The sequence below is a fragment of the Vipera berus genome, assembly GCF_964194415.1.
Source record: "Vipera berus genome assembly, chromosome: 4".
NCBI classification, from domain to species: Eukaryota; Metazoa; Chordata; class Lepidosauria; order Squamata; family Viperidae; genus Vipera; species Vipera berus.
Window position 1 is genome coordinate 69358651 of NC_138206.1, and position 20102 is coordinate 69378752.

The 20102-nt window shown below is 38.7% G+C and overlaps 1 protein-coding gene across 1 annotated transcript in view; it reads right to left on the reverse strand.

Annotated features, from left to right (window-relative positions):
- PPEF1 (protein phosphatase with EF-hand domain 1) overlaps window positions 1-20102 on the reverse strand; it is a gene marked incomplete at its 5' end in the record, with an annotated part of 47809 nt that overhangs the window by 9634 nt on the left and 18073 nt on the right. The window contains 9 exons of the mRNA XM_081326370.1: window positions 1543-1649; window positions 3701-3843; window positions 4610-4795; window positions 5421-5738; window positions 9994-10143; window positions 10373-10409; window positions 12639-12805; window positions 15708-15754; window positions 19414-19528. Coding sequence (XP_081182496.1) covers window positions 1543-1649; window positions 3701-3843; window positions 4610-4795; window positions 5421-5738; window positions 9994-10143; window positions 10373-10409; window positions 12639-12805; window positions 15708-15754; window positions 19414-19528 — 1270 coding nt within the window. The remainder of the gene's footprint in view (window positions 1-1542; window positions 1650-3700; window positions 3844-4609; window positions 4796-5420; window positions 5739-9993; window positions 10144-10372; window positions 10410-12638; window positions 12806-15707; window positions 15755-19413; window positions 19529-20102) is intronic.

Below are 20102 nucleotides of genomic sequence, written 5' to 3' on the forward strand. Positions count from 1 at the left end.
CGCTCTGAGTCTCTTAGTACTTACTAGGCTTCCTGACTCCTTTTTTTAAAAAACAGGCAGGCTCTAAAATTATAGGTATTTGCATACCTTGAAGCCCCAGAAAGATCTTGCTTGGGTGGGAGAGAGCACTATAGAGGATTATTTCAGCGTCTTATAAATGGCTGTTTGGGACTGGATATGTATTGCCCCTTACAAGGGAAAACAGACTGAGGTACCACTTTTACTGTAACAGTATCTTGCAAATCTGAATGTGCTTTTCTTCCCTCCCTTTTATCTTCATGTGAACTAAAGAGAGGCTTGTCTGAGATTTTTTCTCAATTTTTTTTCTTGGGCCAGGCTTAGTTCGGTTTTGTCTGACTGTTGCCTGGCTTCCTGTCCTGCAAGGCTATTCTCTCCACAGACAAATACGCCCACAGATGTATTTGTCTACAGCACATTACATTATAGTCAACTTTTGATCAGGTAACTCTTTCACAATAGCTGTTTTGTTGGTATATCCTGTCCTCAAAATATTTCCTAATTCTTTTGAAGGAGAATCTCTACCTCTCATCTGATTTTATTCAGATTGTTACTAGAATCACAAGGCTGGAAATAACCATTTAAGCCATTAGATAGAGTCCTCTACTCAGGGATCCAACTTAAAGCTCCCCAGACAGTCAGGTATCTCTCTAATCCTGTCCTGAAAACACCCAACGAACACAAGACCACTGCTTTTCCAGGGAATTGGTTGTATGCTATTGAATTGCTCTTATTGTTAGGGAATTTTTTCTAACATTGAATTGAAATCTGATTTTCTGTAACTTACATCATTTCATATTCTGCACTATGGGACAAGAGAGAACAGGTCTTAAAGTTCTCTATGACAATATTTCAAGTGTTTGAAGACCACCATTATATTCAGTTAGGCTTTTTCAAAACTAAATATCCTTCAATCCCTTTTCATAGGACTTGGTTTTCAGTCCCTTGATTTCCTTGCCATCATTTTTTGAATATGTTCTAATGTGTCTGCATCCCTTTTAAAGGGTGATCCCCAGAACTCTCAGAATAAATTGGAACAATTATTTCCCTTGGTTTGGTAAATATACTTATGTTAATACAAGTAATGAGATACTAAATTCTACTGCTAGGCATTAACTGTTCTCTAATGGTCTGGAAAAGACATTGCACACTGGAAACATTGTCACTGGAATTCTTAAAAAACAAGAATTACAGAGCTGGAAAAGATTGCATGAGTCATTTTGATCAGCCTCCAAGCTCATGCACTATTTTTGGGGCAGGAGTGTCCATTATTCTAAATAATTTGATATCACCCATAAATTGCATCTTTACTCAATCCAGCCTCATTTATGAATGATTCATAGTAGCATCTGTCCCATACAAATCTAGAATCTATTGCTTCTATTCTTCTGTTATACAATTTGCTACTTTTACAGCTCTTTGTCACATTTCCTTCCTGTAACTTGCAACATATGAAATTGCTTGTACATAAAAGGAAACACAATACTGACAAACAAAATGAAACACTTTTTCAAATCACATTACCTGTGCAAATTGGATCATACTGGGTAAAAGCTGCAATGAGGTCTGATTTGTGGGTATAAAGTTTCTCTTTCAAACACTTTAAAGCAGAAAGCTCAATGGCAGTCACTCTACAAAGAAAATTATTAAACCTGGCAATTAGAACAACAAAATCTCTTTACAGGTCCATGTTAGAGTACAGAATTTTAGGAGTTCTGAAACTCCCATATGGAGAACAAACAAAATACTTAAACATAGTGGTAAACTTGAGTAGTGCTACATATCCAGTTAGAAAAATTGAAAAAAATAAACTTGCATTTAGGAAAACAACTGCATGAGTGGCAATATAACCTCAATAGTTCTTTAAAAAAAATTAACAAATTTTATTATTTAAAATATTTTAAAACTTTGGACATGGTGTTATCGGTCTAACATACCTCTTGTCTTATATCATTTTTTGTGTGTGATATACATTTTATATACATATCATTTATATACAATTGTGCACTAAACATATTTATATATGCCAATAAATTTCTTCAATCTTATCATCCACCTTATTCTAATATTACTTAAGTTCATAATCTTGTATACCTCTATTAAGAACTTACTTTCTGTTCCCACCATAGGTAAAATTTATTCGAAATTTTATAATATTCTAACTGTTCTTTATTTTATTTTATTTTTTAAAAAATAACCTCAATAGTTCTTGTAATCAGAGATTTTATGTTATAAATTTATATTTTTTTCTTTAGATATAAACTAAAAAAAAGTTGAAAAAGTGAGGAAATCTAAGCAAAGTGGCCAATCAAGAAAGCATGTACATTCAACAGACAGATGCTTACCACATTTACATACATGCAGCAGAACCATGATAATAAGGATGAAACAAAGCATAAATAAGTTAAGGGCTATACTGGATTAAGTACAAATTGAGTTTGATGGTTATTAGCATTACTATCCTACATTTCAACTTTTCTGGCAGTCCTACAAACAGCATTTTACCTTCATACTGATAATGCTGATCAACAGCTAGTTTTGTGGAATAGAAGCAGATGCAAGCAAAACTCTTAGCCATGGTTGCCAGTTAGGTTTGAAAAAAGGTAGCAGGAGGGCCAAATTGCCTCTGGCACAAGCTAAAGGAGCTCTGGGCTATCACTGGGCTATCAGTGAATTAAAATCATAGGTTGGCCCTTAATTCCAAGATAGCCAGACATCAAGTACATGTAGTCCTCGAGTTACAAGTGTAATGGAGCCTGCCCATTCCACTCATAACTTGAAAACTTGTAGAGTGAATCTCATACCTTGAACCAGATTAGTCCCTTGCTCATTAAATCGCAAGCGCTCGTTAAGTGAACGTGAGATATCTCAGGGTGGGGAAGGCCATAGAGGGCCTAGTGATGGAACAGGCCCCCAAGGCCTTCCCGACCCACTAAGATACTGCATGCTTCCCCCTACCCTCCTGTCACACTGGACTCAGCTGGAAAAGATCCGTCTCCTCTCTGCCACAGTTCCTGCTGCCACCAAGATCTGAGGCTGGGGGATGCTTCCACAGCCCCCGGCGGCCCGATCCAGGCTCCAAAGGCCTTTTCCAGGCTGCTGCCACCCAGATTTGAGACTGGGGAACACTTCCATGCCTCCCAACCCAATCCAGGCTCCTGGAGGCACATGGAAGTGTCCCCCAGCTTCGGTTCTATTCTCTGTGGCAGAGAGCAGAGGCCTAAATTACCATGAGATCACGCAAGTTCAGTAGCATGAGATCTCGCCCCACTGATCTCACGTGATCTTGCGTTACTTTAGGCTTCCATTCTCTGCAAATGCACCGAAGGCCTGGAGCAGCCAAGAAAGTGAAGGATCTCAATCTTTGTAGGTTGAGTATTGATGGCCTGGTGCTTAGGGAGACCCAGGGCAGGAGTGGGGAAGAAGGGAATAACCAGGGTGTGTGTTGTAGAGCCACTGCAGTCACTCATAAGAGCAAACGACTGCTGTGGTGCTGCAATATTCATAACTTTGGGACTTGCTCGTAAGCACTAGGGGACACTCATCACGTAATGTTGAATGAGCGTTAAATGAACGCTCATAACTCAGGGATTACCTGTAATATATACCAATGGATAGTTTAGCATTCTGTTTCCAAATATGTGTGTTGTTTTAAGCAATAGGCATGCTTTTTTAGTCTTACCTTTGATGAAGTGTCTGCTTACGTGTAGATTTGCTGACTTGATACTGAACAAAACGAGGAATCAAATCTGGATTTAGTTTGATATAGGCCCCACGATTGCTTCCTTCTTCATAGTAGTTTGAGGCGGAAAAAATAGTGATGACCTATTTGAAAAAGAACACAGCTGTCACTTGAAATACACTATGCTTCAAACCAGACTGACAGGTGAACAAATGACAGAATTAATGAAGCATTATGCTATAATTCTATGTACTGTGAGCACTATATAAGTAGCTTTTTCCTTTGTTGGAAAAACAATGAAAAAGAAGTTTTCATAGCTATGGCTCTCTGTATCTAAAAAGTGAAAATAATCTAGTTCTGAACACATCTTTTAATGTGTTTTGATGTACACATATTATAGCTCACTCCTACAGATCAAGAATGGAATAACTATAGATATCCATTTCCTTGTATCTAAAGCTTCTCCCTCATCAAACATTCTACATTCTCAAATATGGAAGAGATTTTGTGTGTTTTGAAAGAAGGGCAAGAAAATTAAGTCATCCAAGCTTCTGGCAGTCATGATGTTTTCCAATGTATGGAAGAGGATAAAACAAAAATGGCAAATAGAGTTATAGCAATTTCCTACAGAAGCAGAAAACTAACATAACTATATTTTTCTCTTTTTCAGCTAGTCTTTCCATCTAAATATGGAGTACTGATTCCTCCTTATTCTATTTTGCATTGGGGGGAAAATGAAATTGTGATTAAAACACAAGAAATTACACTGTCATATGATTAGGTACTCTTTTGGTGGATAATGATTGCCATATCAATACTGAGTTGGAGCTGTTTTTCTAGTACAATCTGGTAAAATCTTTCTAGCTGGTGAACATTTTTGTGAAATTTGAACTTTAAAGTATCAATTACCTTTCCATTATGACTGATCTCATAACCTTCCTGTTTGCACTGGTGAGACCTGATGAGCAATTTCAAATTATAACGCCGCAGCAATCTGGCAGTAATATCTGGACCAAAGTAACAACCTCCTCCTCGAATTTTATTTGGTGAACAACCATTCTGATGCTTAGGATCACTCCAGAGAATATCCATCACCTTTCCATGCAAATGAATGAACATAAAACAATCCTATTATCTTCTAGTATTTGAAATACTGGAACTCATGTCTTTACTGATTCCCACACATGATATGTATGACAGTGAAACTTATGATACTGATGGACTAATTAGAATGGTAAGAAAGTTAAATCACAATGCAGTCTGGTTTTGATAATTGCAGTTGAGAAAATTATCTCTCTAGCTTCAGTGAAATAGACCCATGCTGACACACTCTGCCCATCTTCTAGCAGTTGATTCTAACATCTGGTGGTAAATAAAGTTTAAATAAAGTGCCTAGAGGGAACTTCCCCAAATGGGAGACAATTACAGTATAGACGCCCAATTATTGATATATTAATAAGAATATAAGGCCTTTTTATCATCACAAAAATGGAATCTCTAGAAGACAGGAGCTGCACATTACCCCACATTTTTTGTTAGCATGCAAGTATTTGTTATAAACAAACAAGACAAATTTGGGGTGGCAAATTTCTAGTAGAAATCATTTATTCAGCTTGCAGTTGGTTACCCAATTAAAGCTTTATTTTATTTTGTTACCAGTTCGAACATCCTTATAACTCATATTTTGGAAAAAGAGACTATGTATAAAGTTTCAGCATACTTGTTCCTTTTCTTTTGCTGTTAATTCTGGAGATGCATTTGTGGTAGTCAAGTTGTAAGGCTTAAGACACTGTGCATTCTGAAATGGGCTAGAACGGGTTCTGTCATGGATGCCATCAAGATTGCCTTTAACATCACTCACTTCCTTGGCATATTGTCTTCTCTCACAGGATGCTAATGTAGAACTTACTACATTTTTCTTGGATATGTCTTGCCCTGAATTGCATTTTTTTGTTTCTGTGAGATTTGTAAGATTTGTTCTCTGTGGCTCATGGATTGCTTCCTTATTTGACTTGACTGGTCTCAGCAAAGACTTCAACTATGAAGATAAAATTTATGATCATTATCCTCAGAGCAAATAAATTGATATATATTGATATGCAAATGCTGTTTGGTCAGCAATAGATTAATCTCTCTTTCAGTGTATGCTGGGAGCCCATTCCAAATGTAAGTGGAGACACAAAGAAAAAAAGCATACTTAAAGGGTATGTATGTATGTATGTATGTATGTATGTATGTATGTATGTATGCATGCATGTGACTATGAAGACAAACCTTTGGAATGTACCCTCTTATGTTTTGACAAAGAAATGTCAAAGAATTATATTGCATAGAATTACCTGCAGTTGTTCTTTCAGTAACATTTCTTTCAAACTTGTTTGTCATCAGTTTAATCTAAACAATTGGAAAGCACCATCTAAAAAGATTTTTTTTCTTTTCTGAAGAACTTGCTTAAGACAATACTTGATATATGTATGTACAGTATATATAAAGTACATAAACAGATATGTATACAGCAAAGGTAGGCAACCTTGACTCTTTTATGACTTGTGGACTTCAATACACAGAATTCCTGAACCAGCCATGCTGGCTCAGGAATTCTGGGAGTTGAAGTCCAGGAGTCATAAAAGAGGCAAGATTGCCTACCCCTGGTATAGAGTATGTACATATATGCTGTATATAGATATGTGGGTACATATGTGCATTATATATGTATATCCCTTCATGGATTACTGCCTTGTCATGGCGAAGGGGCTTGCGTAATTCAATGAAGCTATGAGCTATGCCATGCAGGGCCACCCAAGATGGACAGGTCATAGCAGAGAGTTCTGACAAAACGTGATCCACTGGAGAAGGAAATGGCAACCCACTCCAGTATCTTTGCCATGAAAACCCCATGGACAATACCAAAAGGCAAAAAGATATGATGCTGGAAGATGAGCCCCTCAAGTCGGAAGGCATCCAATATGCTACTAGGGAAGAGCAGAGGGCTAGTACTAGTAGCGCCAGAAAGAATGAAGCAACTGGGCCAAAGCCGAAAGGATGCTCAGCTGTGGATGTATTTGGTGGTGAAAGGAAAGTCTAATGCTGTAAAGATTTTTTTCTCCATAGGAACCTGGAATGTAAGATCCATGAATCAAGGAAAGCTGGATGTGGTCAAACAAGAGTCCTCAGGGAGAAGGGCGGCATATAAATTTAATAAACCTAAACCTAATTTAATTTAATAAACCTAAACCTAAGAGATGACAAGACTGAATATCAACATCTTAGGAATCAGCAAACTAAAATGGACAGGAATGGATGAATTTAATTCAGATGACCATCAGGTATACTACTGCGGGCAAGAATCCCTCAGAAGAAATGGAGTAGCCTTCATAGTCAATTAAAAAAGTAGGAAAAGCAATACTGGGATACAATCCCCAAAATGACAGAATGATCTCAGTTCGAATCCAAGGCAAACCATTCAATATCACGGTAGTCCAAGTACCTCCGGTGCTGAAGAGGATGAAATTGACTGGTTCTATGAAGCCCTACAGCACCTTATAGAACTAACACCAAAAAATAATGTCCTTATTATCATGGGGATTGGAATGCTAAAGTAGGAAGCCAAAAGATAACCGGAATAACAGGCAAGTTTGGCCCTGGAGTACAAAATGAAGCAGGGCAAATGCTGACAGAATTTTGTCAAGAGAATACGATGGTCATAGCAAACACTTTTCCAACAACCCAAGAGACGGCTCTACACATGGACATCACCAGACGGTCAACACAGAAGTCAGATTGACTATGTGCTCTGCAGCCAAAGATGGAGAAGCTCTATACACTCAGTAAAAACAAGACCAGGAGCTGACTGTGGCTCAGACCATGAGCTTCTCATTGCAAAATTTAGGCTTAAACTGAAGAAAGTAGGGAAAAGCACAAGGCCACTCAGGTATGAACTAAATGATATCCCTGATGAATATACAGTAGAGGTGACAAATAGATTTAAGGAATTAGATCTGATACACAGAGTGCCTGAAGAACTATGGATGGAGGTTCGCAACATTGTACAACAAAGTAGCAACCAAAACCATCCCAAAGAAAAAGAAATGCAAGAAAGCCAAATGGCTGTCTGAGGAAGCTTTGCAAATAGCTGAGGAAAGAAGGGAAGCGAAAGGCAAGGGAGAAAAAGAAAGATATGCCTAATTGAATGCAGAATTCCAGAGAATAGCTAGAAGAGATAAGAATGCCTTCTTAAATGAACAGTGCAAAGAAATAGAAGAAAACAATAGAATAGGGAGGACCAGAGATCTCTTCAAGAAAATTGGAGAGGTGAAGGGAACGTTTCATGCAAAAATGGGCATGATAAAGGACCAAAATGGCAAGGACCTAACAGAGGCAGAAGAGATTAAGAAGAGGTGGAAAAATTACACAGAAGAACTATGCAAGAATGAGCTTAACGTCCCTGATAACCGCAATGAGGTGGTCACTGACCTTGAGCCAGATATCCTAGAATGTGAAGTGAGCAACAACAAAGCTAGTGGAGGTGACAGTATTCCAGCTGAGCTATTCAAAATCTTAAAAGATGATGCAGTAAAAGTGCTACACGCAATTTGCCAGCAAATTTGGAAAACTCAACAGTGGCCACAGGATTGGAAAAGATCAGTTTACATTCCAATTCCAAAGAAAGGTAGTGTCAAAGAATGTTCAAACTATCACACCATTGCACTCATTTCACATGCTAGTAAAGTTATGCTTAAAATCCTACAAGCTAGACTCCAGCAGTATGTGGATCAAGAACTACCAGAAGTACAGGCAGGATTTCGAAGAGGCAGAGGAACTAGAGATCAAATTGCCAAAATACACTAGATCATGGAGAAAGCTAGGGAGTTCCAGAAAAACATCTACTTCTGCTTCATTTACTATGCTAAAGCATTTGATTGTGTGGATCACAACAAACTGTGGCAAGTTCTTAAAGAGATGGGCGTACCAGACCATCTTATTTGTCTCTTGACAAACCTATATGCGGGTCAAGAAGCAACAGTGAGAACTGGACACGGAACCACTGATTGGTTCAAAATTGGGAAAGGAGTCCGGCAAGGCTGTATACTGTCGCCCTGCCTATTTAACTTAAATGCAGAGCACATCATGAGAAAGGCAGGGCTAGATGAATCAAAAGTTGGAATTAAGATTGCCTGGAGAAATATCAACAACCTAAGGTATGCAGATGCTACCACTCTAATGGCAGAAAGTGAAGAGGAACTAAAGAGCCTCTTGTTGCGGGTGAAGAAGGAGAGTGCAAAAGTTGGCTTAAAACTTAACATTAAGAAAACCAAGATCATGGCATCCAGCCCTCTCAATTCCTGGCAAATAGATGGGGAAGAAATTGAGGTAGTGACAGATTTTATTTTCCTGGGCTCCAAGATCACCGTAGATGGGGACTGCAGCCAAGAAATTAAAAGACGCTTGCTCCTGGGGAGGAAAGCAATGGCAAATCTAGACAGCACACTAAAAAGCAGAGACATCATCCTGTCAACAAAAGTGCATATAGTCAAGGCCATGGTTTTCCCAATTGCAATGTATGGCTGTGAAAGTTGGATCATAAGAAAGGCTGAGCACCAAAGAATTGAGGCCTTTGAACTATGGTGCTGGAGAAGACGCCTGCGAGTCCCTTGGACTGCAAGGTGATCAAACTGGTCAGTCCTAGAGGAGGTCAACCCTGACTGCTCTTTAGAAGGCCAGATCCTGAAGTTGAAACTCAAATACTTTGGCCACCTAATGAGAAGAGACTAATGCTGGGGAAGATTGAGGGCAAGAGAAGAAGGGGCGACAGAGAATGAGGTGCTGGATGGAGTCACTGAAGCAGTAGGTGTGAGCCTAAATGGACTCCAGAAGATGGTAGAGGACAGGAAGACCTGGAGGAACATTGTCCATGGGGTCATGATGGGTCGGACATGACTTCGCAACTAAGAACAACAACAACAACATATATGTATAATGTAATAATCTAACACCATCCTCACAATTTTTGCTTTACATTAAAAAATAGAAAGTATTTATATTGAAAACATGACTTCAACCACTTTAAGATGAAATGCAAAGATTAATGTGTATATAATACAACAAATAATCCATACAATTATAGAATTGCTAATAATGTACCTATCCTAATATTATATATATTATCTTTAGTACTTTAATCATACAAAATAGTAGGCTTAATGCTCACTGAATTTAGAATTTTACTTCTTGTGAGCAAGACTGTAGCTAAAACCAATAAGATAACAACATACTTTTATATGTATAATTCCTACCTTGTTTCTGTGGAATGAATTTAGGAAATTCAAATCTGTAGTATCTGATATTCCACCATGTAAAATAAGAACTTGATTGTCAATAATAGTAGCAAGAGGAAGCCAACTGTAGACATCTTGTAGAAGATGCAAAATTGTTTTCCCATAGGTCTGTCAAATGAAATACTGGGTTAGACACTCTTGAACTATTCCTTAGGAATCTATGGACAGCTTCATTTTGGTTTTACAATAAAACAAGAACAAATTTGAAAGCAAGTATTTTTAGGACATATGTAGGCCAGTAATTGCTAATGGCCTGATCATTTTTGTAAAACAGCACAATCTGTTCTGTCACTTTGTTAACTTGATGGCCTTTATCAAAAGGAGATAAAATACTAACCTTATATTTCTTCATAATTTCTTTTGTGAAACCATATCTGAAATGAAAAATAATTGTTGCAATACATGTTAGAATGCATTTTACATTGCAACAACTACAAATTTATTCAGTCAGTAGATGGCAGTGTTTAGTTTGCATCTATGGTTATAATCTATGGTTCTTTATGTTCTGAGGAGAGTTTCCTGTGACAGTTGACACCATCAAAGCTCATGGTGACTGTACACTGTACATTTTATTTGATCTATATGGCTATGTAACCATCATCTGTTACCAATCTGCATGGCTGTATAATACAGGTAGAGCTCGAGTTATGACCATAATTGAGCCCAACATTTCTGTTGCTAAATGAGACATTTGTTAATGAATTTTGCCCCATTTTACAGCCTTTCTTGCCATAGTTGTTGTTAATCATTGCAGTTGATAAGTTAGTAACACAGTAGTTATATGAATCTGGCTTCTCCATTGACTTTGCTTGTCAGAAGGTTGGAAAAGGTGATCACATGACTTTGAGACATTGCAACCGTCATAAATATGAGTCAGCTACCAGGCATCTGAATTTAGATCACATGACCATGGGGATGCAGCAACAGTCATAAGTGTGAAAAATGGTCATGTCACCTTTTTCAGTGCCATTGTTATTTTGAATGGTCATTAAACAAACTGTTGTAAGTTGAGGACTACCTGTAATCTTCTGGTACAATTTCTATAGAATAAAATAGAATTTCTATAGAATAAAACAGAATTTTCTAAGTTATGGGCCCAGCTTCAACATAGAGATAAACCAGAGATAAACCCAGTACTCAGAGATGAAACCCCAAGTAAACCAAAATAAACCATCTTTAACCCAGAGATAAATCCAGGTAAATCAGCTTTGACCTAAAGTAACCCAGAACTCAGAGGTAAATCAGAGGTAAGCCCAGTATAAACCCAGGTTAAATCCAGATTAGAGGAGAAATATAAAGTTCAGCACTGAATGGAGCAAACCAGTCATAGTCAGCTACGGGAAATAAGTGCAAGATACAGCAATAGAAAGAAGACTGCAACAGAATAAATAAATAAAAGAAAATGGCCTGTAACAAAGCTGGAACAAAGATTTCATTTGCAAATCTGACAAACCAGAATTACCACTCTTGGAAATTCAAGATGAAAATTCTGCTAATACAGACTGTCGGCCCGTGGGCCGGTTGCATCATACTGAGGCCGCCCCCACCCCAGCTCAGGCAATGCAAAAAGAAGTCACGATCTGTCATGGCACATCACATGATGCAGCGAGTTTGACACCAGTGTGCTAATAAGTGAAGATATGCGGCAATGTATAAATCAGACATGTCAAACACAAGGCCTGGGGGCCAGATCCGGCCCGCAAATTGGTTTCATGCGGCCCACAAAGCCATCCTGGAAACAGTGAGGGACCGGCCCCCGCTGCCTTGGCACTGGCCCAGAGACCCTCCTTCTGCCAGAGACCCTCAGATCTGTCCCACTCCTGCCCAGGCCCCCATAGGCACCCTTGATGCGAACAATGTAGAGCTGGCCATGCCCACCCAGTAGGCCATATGCACTCTAGCCACGCCCACCCAGTAGGCCATGCCCACCCAGGCCACACCCACCCGGCCCCCTGAGGGTAACTGCAGTGCTGATGCGGCCCTCAATGAAATTGAGTTTGACACCCCTGGTATAAATGAAGTTAGGCCAGAACAACCTTCAGATGAGTTGATAGACAAAGATCAGAAAATTCAGAGCACCATCTCTCTTAGTATATAAGATGATCAAATCATACATGTAAGTATGAAACTGCTAAAGAAATGTGGGAAAGACAACAAAAATTTCATGAAAGGGCTAATCTAAGCAATGATGAATTATATCAGCTGAATTGAAATCAGGTGGTTAATACTGCCTAAAGGGAGAAACATTCAAACTGCATTCACACATGGGACAGATGACTTGGACACAGAGGTCCTGATATAATAAAGAAATTAACTGAGAAAGACTGTCCAAGTGGAATAAAAGAAGAAATCAGCCCAGAAGAGGTTTCAATCAGGAGATCCACCAGAAGCAATAAAGACATCCCAGCTAAATGTCTGTCTTATGTTGCCTGCATATCATTAAAACCAAAGCCAGATTTATGGGATGAGGAAAGTATAGTAAAATACAATTTCAAATACCAACACAAGAAAATCATGGTTAGGTCAAAAACATTAATATCAAACTCTCAGAAAGAAAGCATATTTAAGAGCTCAGGCTGGAGAAAGAATAAAAATGGCCATACCTAAGATTCATCAGGTAGTCCTCATGATTCCCTCTGTTCAGATGTAAATGGTTAGGGTAAACAAGGAGAAATGCAAACAGGATTATAAGTATTTCCATGGAATTGTTCCCTCTGTCAACAAAATCACCATTAAAAACGTAAGGGTTTTCTTCTGAAGGAAGGCCATTCTGCAGAAGAAAAGAAAACAGCAGAGTAGCTAACATCGCAATGCAATATTATAGAAATATCCCTGCAATAATTACCAGAATACTATATAATATTCTTTCCTAGCAATACTTTTCCAATTCTGCCAGAGCTCATAATAGGAGGGCTATATCAATCATGAAGGCATTATAGCCTTATCTAACTTTTGAGATTCTATGTCAATATAATGGATAATTCAATATTTTTACATCCATATATCCCTCCAAATAGCACTCAAGATCATTCAAGAAAAATGATAATATAAAATACTCCATTACAATTAAAATAAAACAAATCAACTGAAAACATACAAATAAAAAATAAATTAACATCCATCACCAACCTACTTCAGCACACGGATCAACTTCTGTATAGGACAATACAGTCCTAGCTGAGCCAATTTTGGCAAGTAACTCTAATATAAATCAGTGTTAAAACATGTTTTATATATTATTGCCTGTGTTGTCATTACAGTGAAATTATTATGACAATAATTCGTTACATTTAGAATCTGCTTTACCAACAAGAAACTGAAGACATTTTAAAATTTTCTTTTCTCCAATACGAGGCATTTTACTTTTATATAAATATAATAATATTTTGTGATAGATATATACTTCCATTCTCACGCATGTGTCAGCTCCCACCTGACCATGTAATTAGGAATATGTTTGTAGTACAAAAAGCCACAAACTTTTCAGAACACACTTATTGGAGCAGTGAATTAAAAGTGTCCTCAATAACAAATGAAGCATATTCTGAAAATATATGCAAGTTACATTTATCCAGGCTGGAAAAGCTGTTGTTTTTTGGGGTGTGTATGTGTGTTGTAATATTAGTTTTTAAAGTATCTTTAAATCTGCCATTAAATTTAAATTGTAAATGCAAAACATCCCATCCATTTTAAATTATAATAAGACTTTCCTGTCTCCATTTCCTTTTCTTAAGTGTGTAACAGCTTTAGCTTTAGTTACTGTCCTTTGTAAATGGAATGAAAATGAAATCCTTTGCAGCAAAATACAGCTTGTTTGTGGAGCTAAGATTGCTCCTATTTCATTAGATAAAAATAATAAAAAATCAAATAATAGCAATAGCACTTAGACTTATGTACTTCTTCATAGTGCTTTACAGCCCTCTCTAAGTGGTTTACAGAGTCAGCATCTTGCCCCCAACAATCTGAGTCCTCATTTTATCGACCTCGGAAGGATGGAAGGCTGTGTCACCACCAAATAAATAAAACATCCATGGTACATATAAATATATTAAGTTGTAGGGTAATAATAAATATTAAAATATTCACAAACACAATAAATATTATAATAATCTACTGTCCTAAATAATACCTTACTGTCCTAATAAAATAGGATATGCAATTTAATATTCTTTAGATACGGTACAACAGCCCATCATTAAACAAGAAAAAGCAAGGTATCATTGAACTACCAAAGAAAAATGGGTCTTAATTGTTCGCAAAAAGGCTTCCTCAGGGGGGACTAATCTAATGTGAAAAGGAAGGCTGTTCCTCAACATTGTTTCCTTGCTCCAGCCTCCTCTTAGCTTACAAACATATGGAAGAACCAACAGTTTTTCCCATGGTGTACACACCAGATAGAATGGTTCTGAGTGGAAAACGTAGCTATGATGATACTTTGGTCTTTTCAGATAAAAAGCAACACTTGGAACTGCAGACAGAAGTTTACTATCATTCATAAAGGAACTTGAGCACAAGTCTAATATTTTCTTGTTAGTTAACACTTGCTAGCAACCAGGCTGCCGCATTTTGTACCAAGCATAGTTTCCAGGTATTCTTCAAAGGCAGCCCCATGTAGAACACATTGTAGTAGTCAGTGTGCATGGTAATGAAAACATTAGTTATTTTTGCATGATATCAGTCCTTCAAGATAGTCCAATCAAAGAGCACCAACCAGTAATAGCAATAGCAATAGCACTTAGACTTATATACCGCTTCACAGTGCTTTACAGGCTCTCTCTAAGCAGTTTACAGAGTGAATATAATGCCCCCAACAAACTGGGTCCTCATTTTACTGACCTCGGAAGGATGGAAGGCTGAGTCAACCTTGAGCCAATGGGAATCGAACTGCCAAACTGCTGGCAGTCAGCAGTCAGCAGAATTAGTCCACAGTACTGCATTCTAAGCACTGCACCACCACGACTCTTACACTGTATTAATACTAGCTTTATGTAAGATTAAAGAAGCAGAACCTTGCAAGCCTGAAAGTACATCTCTTCCCACTTTGTTTTACAGTCCAAGAAAGTAGGGATAGCCCCTTCCGAGATGTTTGCCATGCCTCCCTTGCTTCTGTGAGCTAAGATGTCTCTTATCTGACTGGTGTCTAATCTGTGGATTTTTCTCCTTTCTCTCAAGGACATTCTCACAGACTATTGCACAAAGATCCTTAAGGTTCAGGTAAGCCTGCAACTGGCACATTACCCAAAACTGAGCAAAAGGCCCTGGACACAGCGTTTACCTATCCATCTAGCAATAGCCCCTCCACTTTATATATTTATGTCTTTCAAAAAAGAACAACCCCACCCATAAGTTCAAATACTCTGAATTCTTTTAACAAAATGCTTCACAACATCCAAGCTTCTAACTGCTTTTCTTTTCAAGAAGAAAACTTCTAAGCTATTTCAACTTCCGTTTACATTTTGTAAAGAATCCCAAAGTCTCCTTGTTTTTAAGTTTCACATTTTCCAATATCCTTTAGTAGTGCTTTCAATCAGCCTCCAATTATAATTAACAGTGTGCCAGTGGAAATATGCCCAAAGCTTAATAATTGATACCATAAAAGTGCTGATCATCTGTATGTAGGTCATTTGAGCTAAGCACTATCTTAAAAACTCAACGATGTTTTAGTTACTTACTTTGTAGAATATCAGCAGAAGATCATCTAACTTTCCATGTAAATCACCTAGAAAGAAAAACAGTTTTAGTACTGTATATAGTACAAAGCTTTCAGATGAAACTTATCAGCTGCCAGAATTAGAAATCATAACTCTCTGATATTTAAGAAATATATATGTGAAGGAACAAATGTAGGCACTCAAGTGTATTTTAATAGATTTTGAATTGGAAGCCAAAAGGGAAAGAACCAACATAAAGAAACTCACTACATGAATATTTCAATGCCAACTCAGAGAGCTAAAAAGGATTTGCTGGAAGTAGGATATGTCTCATTTACTTCTAATCAGAAATTTGGCTTGAGCTTCAATAAAAATGATGCTTTCATTTGTCACTAATTAGATTTCAGCCATGGAAACTATTATTTGCTTGAAGAGCAGGTCGTAATCTCTCTCAGATATTCTTATAATTGTGCAAATGAGGACACCGGTTAGATGAAGTACATATGGATTAGCAAGGACAGGCTTGCTTGCAAGAACAATTGTAATTTCATCCTATTTAAGAGGCTCACATTTTGAGGAAATATAATGGTATTTTCTTATGCACAGCAGTCACTGAATAGAACTCACTGAATTGTATAAAATATAAATAGAAGCTTCCTTATGTGGCTTTGCAATGAGTGGATTAAAAGCTGAGTAAAACATTCTTATATTGCATGAGTACAATGAATTCAGTCTGCTAGCTGCTCCTGTGATTGGGAGATACAGTGCTGAGTCTGAGAGTTATAACAAAATAATTATTCTTCTTTGCAGTTGTTGAACTTCCTCAAGCAGACTTGGGGAGTTCATCCATAATATATATCACTGCTCTAACAAAAGAGTATATGTAAGCTTGAATTGTGGAGTCCTTGGTGGTTTCTGAGCTTGTTTTTTGTTTGCAGATATCTCATTACCCAACTAGGTAATGTAGGAAGACAGCAACCCCAAGAGAAAGAAATTTTGGGGGATATTAAAAAAAACAGAATATATTTCCCCAAAGGAAACCAGATCTGTAGAAATGCAGATTTGATAATCCTTTCAGAAAGACTGGCACCAGGAAACTTAAAGCTGATGGGATTAGAAAGACAAAGATCCCTAGAACCAACAACCCCTCACCCAAAAAATCCAACACAGGACATAGCCATCAGCCACAGCCCCAAGGAAGCAGAACATGACCTTTGGGACATAATAGGGTTAACATCCACCATTATTAGAATACCAGAAAGGTACACTGAACCTCAGGTCAAAGTTCATGCCACAAGAACAACTCCAGACACAAAAGCCCAAGAAGGTATAAAAACCCACCACTCCCTGCACCATGTGGTCAGATGCTCTAGAGCCACATGTCTTGTGGTTCTGCTCTTCAATAAACTACAACCTTCTTTCAAAGCAGTCTCCATTTTGTTTATTCCCAGCTTGGACTGGACCCTGATCAAGATTTTTCTTTCAACAGTAATATCTGTGAATGAGTGGGGAATTTGCTCCCTATTTATATACAGTTGCTTGCCTTTCTAATTACTTTGGTGGTGTGGTTTTCTCCTTACTAATTCTTTGATTAGAGTATTGTTTGGGTATTGTTTTCTGCTAGATTGTTTGCCTGATTTTAATCCCTGCTTATCTGGTTGTTGGCTGCTGGAGAGGATGTGCTCTAGTATTTTTTTTTCCTTCTGGGCGTTTTTATTGTCTCATTTGAATGGTGTGTAAATATGGTTTATTTCTATGTGTCTATTGATAGTTGATTTGTCTAAATGCTAAAGTTCCAGGAATTCCCTATCAATTTTGGATTAAGCTTGGTCTAGGATGCTCACAGTTTCCCCCTTAAACTGTGATTGAGTCTGTCTGTGGGTTGTGAGATTAGGAATGTTCAATGTTCATTGTGTCTGACTGCTAGTTGTTTAAAGTATACCCTGCTAGTCTTTTGCTTGTCTGTCCTACATAATTGCTGTTACAGTGCTTATATTGTATGTTGCATGATGAGCCCTGTTTTTTCTACTTGACCTACTTTGATTTACTTAAGTTGTTTTGGAGAGCTTTGATTGATTTGTGTGCTACAATAATGCTGTGTACTTATACCACTTTAACCACATTATGTCAATGTAATCAAGTAAAAATGATTAGGAAACTTGAAATGTTTACATCTTTACTGATATAATAATATTTATGATAATGAGAAGACACGGATGGCCTATGGCAGTGGTGGCGAACCTTTTAGAGACCAAGTGCCCAAACTGCAGCCCAAAACCCACTTATTTATTGCTGGGTGCCAGGTAGGTGTGGCCTACTGGGTGGGTGTGGCTGTGGTGGTCATGGAAGATTGGGTGGGTGTGGCCGAGGTGGGTGTGGTTACCTCAATGTTGCTTGTGGAGAGGGACACTTGGGGGGTGGGCAGGGTTGGGGGAGCTCCAGGAGGTCTGTGGCAGGTGGGGCGGTAGACAGGAGACTCATTCTGTGGGGTGAGGTGAGGCAGAGTAGGGGTGCCATTGCCTTGGGGCAAGGCAAGGGCTGGGGAAGCTGCTGCCTGACACCATCGGCCCGCGCACACAGAGGCCAGCGAGCACATGGGGGCCAACAGTGTCCGTCAGTAGCCACAGCCTCCTGGCCCCTCAACCAGTGCACTCTGGGGCTCCGCAGCCCATCGCCAGCAGTTCAAAGAAGCCGCCTCCAAGATGGATGGTCGGCCAACAGCTGAGGAGGTGATGCAGTGGGTCGTGCCTGGGAAAAGGAGAGCATGCAAGGCCAGGAGGGATGGGATGGGGGGGAGGAAAACCAGCCGTGCTGGGATGCATTCAGCCATGTGGGACCTCGGTGAATTAGCAGGTGGCTGGTTGAAGAGGAACAGTTGCCACCTCCGGGGCATGGCGCGGGTGCCCACAGAGAGAGCTCTGAGTGCCGTCTCTGGCACCCGTGCCATAGGTTCACCACCATTGGCCTATGGTCACCAAACAGTGCTATTTTGACCCAGAAAATTCCCAAGTCTTAAACAATGCCTTTTCAAAAATTTAAAGAAGGCAAGGGTGGAAAATTTTACTTTTTCTCCTTTTTACTTTCCCTTTCTCTTAGCTATACATTAAAATATAGCTTATACATTACAATTCCTAATATTTTATATATTTTCATAATTTTAATAGCTCTGGAAAAAAGCATTTCTTAATAGGCATTCCTTCTATTATAATAGGATGATCAGATGTGGATGGCAAAAATCTGGACAACCTTTAGGGGGCAGATATCTAACTCTTTGGTCCCATCTAGTATTCATCTTGAATTTTGCAGCCCAGATTTGGTACCTTCAAATTGGTAACAATGTATCAGAACCATTTCTTGAAGACTGGAGAAGGTTAGAGTTGAAATTAATTATTTACTGCACAAAAGAACTTTTTACAGATGGAAATTGCAGCTCTTTTCATAAAAGCTTGCCTGGTGGGATCACTGACTCATTCAGTAACATCTGACAGAAAAAAACTGGGAGGAAGTTGTTTGGTTTACTTAAAATATGTTCTGGAGTGTGAGTCACCAATCCTTTTTTGGAATGATAAAGACAAATTGGGAAGGATTTGTACTAGGGGGAAGGAGCTATCATCTCAAAGGCACTGATAGCTAAAAATATTGCACAGCCCTCCCAATTCAAGAGATATTTCAGATTCTATATCGCCCTGATACTATGCTTCACAGAAGAAAGATGTTGCTAGCTTACCACAGATGGTTACTTCTTTGGCATAAGAAGTTGAGAGATAAGTGATGTTTGGCATTTGTTGAAGGACTTTCTTGGTCTCATGAAACAGCTGAAGCACATATTGAGCATGTAACTGCTGCAGAGTATCATATATGAAGACAAAAACAGCACGTTACTGGCATCCATTCACTAAAGCTAAGCAAGAAAGATGTTGTCTGTCTGAGAGAAAATTTAACATTTAGAGGACATTTAGAGGCCCTGCTCACTCGAAGAACAAGTGGACAAGATCTTTAACGCTATTCTAATAAAGATCTCTGAACTGTACTTGGGCAATACTGGTTGCAACCAGTGTATTGTACCAGGGCTTTTCAACCTTTTCACCCATTGTACCACTTTTAGGATATGGCAACATCCGAGTACCACCAGTTGCCTAGCAAGATGTCAAAAACTTGACCAAAAAAAAAAAAGGAAAAAAGTGATGATGTACAGGTAGTCCTCGACTTACAACAGTTTGCTTAGTGACTGTTCAATGGCACTGAAAAAAGTGCCCAACCCACAGATGAGCAAGACACCTGCCTGCCCACCTGGAGGCGCTCTTCCTCCTGCCTGAGATTTTCATTGTTGTGAGCACTTTTGTGGAGGATTGGCAGCGGGGGGTGGAGGGTGGGGAGGTGTGTTTGGTTTTTATTCCCCACGTCTGCTGGGTGGTT